General features: G+C 40.6%; 1 protein-coding gene across 1 annotated transcript in view; it reads left to right on the top strand.

Moving 5' to 3' along the window:
- The window catches only part of C8A (complement component 8, alpha polypeptide), a 60799-nt gene that overhangs the window by 50003 nt on the left and 9625 nt on the right, over window positions 1-1171 (top strand). Inside the window, 1 exon segment of the mRNA XM_008588153.1 lies at window positions 210-350. Coding sequence (XP_008586375.1) covers window positions 210-350 — 141 coding nt within the window.

The following is a 1171-nucleotide window of genomic DNA, read 5'->3' as shown; positions in this document are numbered from 1 at the left end:
TCCTCAACAACCAGTATGTGCAATATGTATCCCTTCTCGTTTCAAGAAGTATTTGGACTGGAGCCATACAGAAGAGAAAACTGAAATTGGGTTAAAGAACTGGGCTTTCAACCCAGACCTCTTAGCTTTTACTACTATTAGAACGTCGTACCATGTCAACTGTCTTCTAGTATTGCAGCGTTTTGTGTTTCCCTGTCTCCCTGTTGAAGGTGTTACCAGAGAAGATATCAAGACATATTTTGGAGGCCTCTTGAAATTTCATTATGATGATGATGATGGTAGTGTAAAATCTGAAGCAAATTTATCAGGAGGACATTGTAAAAGATTTGGAACTGGCAAAATCGTTAAGTGTTTAGCAATAGGTCTCCCAAAAAGAGAAGCCAGATTTCCCTTTGGACATATAATCAGGGCATGGAAGGTTTATTTTTTCCTTGATTCCATTTATTTTTTCCTTGATTCCATTTCAGTCAATGGTCATGCTGTGTGTATGCTAAATGCCTCAAACCAATGTCTTGTAGTAGTTCTAATTTGAGTCCACTGTGGACTGAAATCATCTTAGAAATACTTGACTTTGTCTGGGGCACCCTCCTAGATTTTAAGCATTAGACAAAGACTCAAGTAAGAACTACGATGAAAGAAATGTGTACATTGAATCTGGAAAGTGGGCTGTTGGAATGAGTGCCCATCAGGTTACAGTCCAGCGGGAGACAGTGAGTCTGCTGAGAGAGGAGACTATGGGTACCAAGTCCAGGCTCAAAGAACAGTTATTAGAGAAGAATTGTACAAAAGAATATTTTGTGGCATTTCCTGAACAAGTCAGTATGAGTGTTCATGTATTCATTCACTTATTCATTCATCAAACAAACATCAAGTATTTTATTTTTCAGATGGGAGACACAGAAGGTACAGGGAGGATGAAAGAGTTTACAGTGAAGGGGGTGAAGTCCGGGATACTAAACAGGTGCAAGCTACTCCCATTGCATTAGGTTACTCATGCCTCAGGACCTTCTGTCACATTGCTTCCTCTCTCTGATGTCCTTCTATCCTCTCTCCGTCTATACTCACTCATTTTTCTAGACAGCTCACCTTTCTCCTGACTCCCCCCCACTCCTTATATATCTGACCACTTCTTTCTCTGTGTCCCCTCCGAGCCCTGTAGTAACATCTATAA

The sequence above is a fragment of the Galeopterus variegatus genome, unplaced genomic scaffold, assembly GCF_000696425.1.
Source record: "Galeopterus variegatus unplaced genomic scaffold, G_variegatus-3.0.2 Scaffold122, whole genome shotgun sequence".
Lineage (NCBI taxonomy): Eukaryota > Metazoa > Chordata > Mammalia > Dermoptera > Cynocephalidae > Galeopterus > Galeopterus variegatus.
Note: the sequence above shows the minus strand (reverse complement) of the source record. Positions and strands in the feature narration are given on the sequence as shown.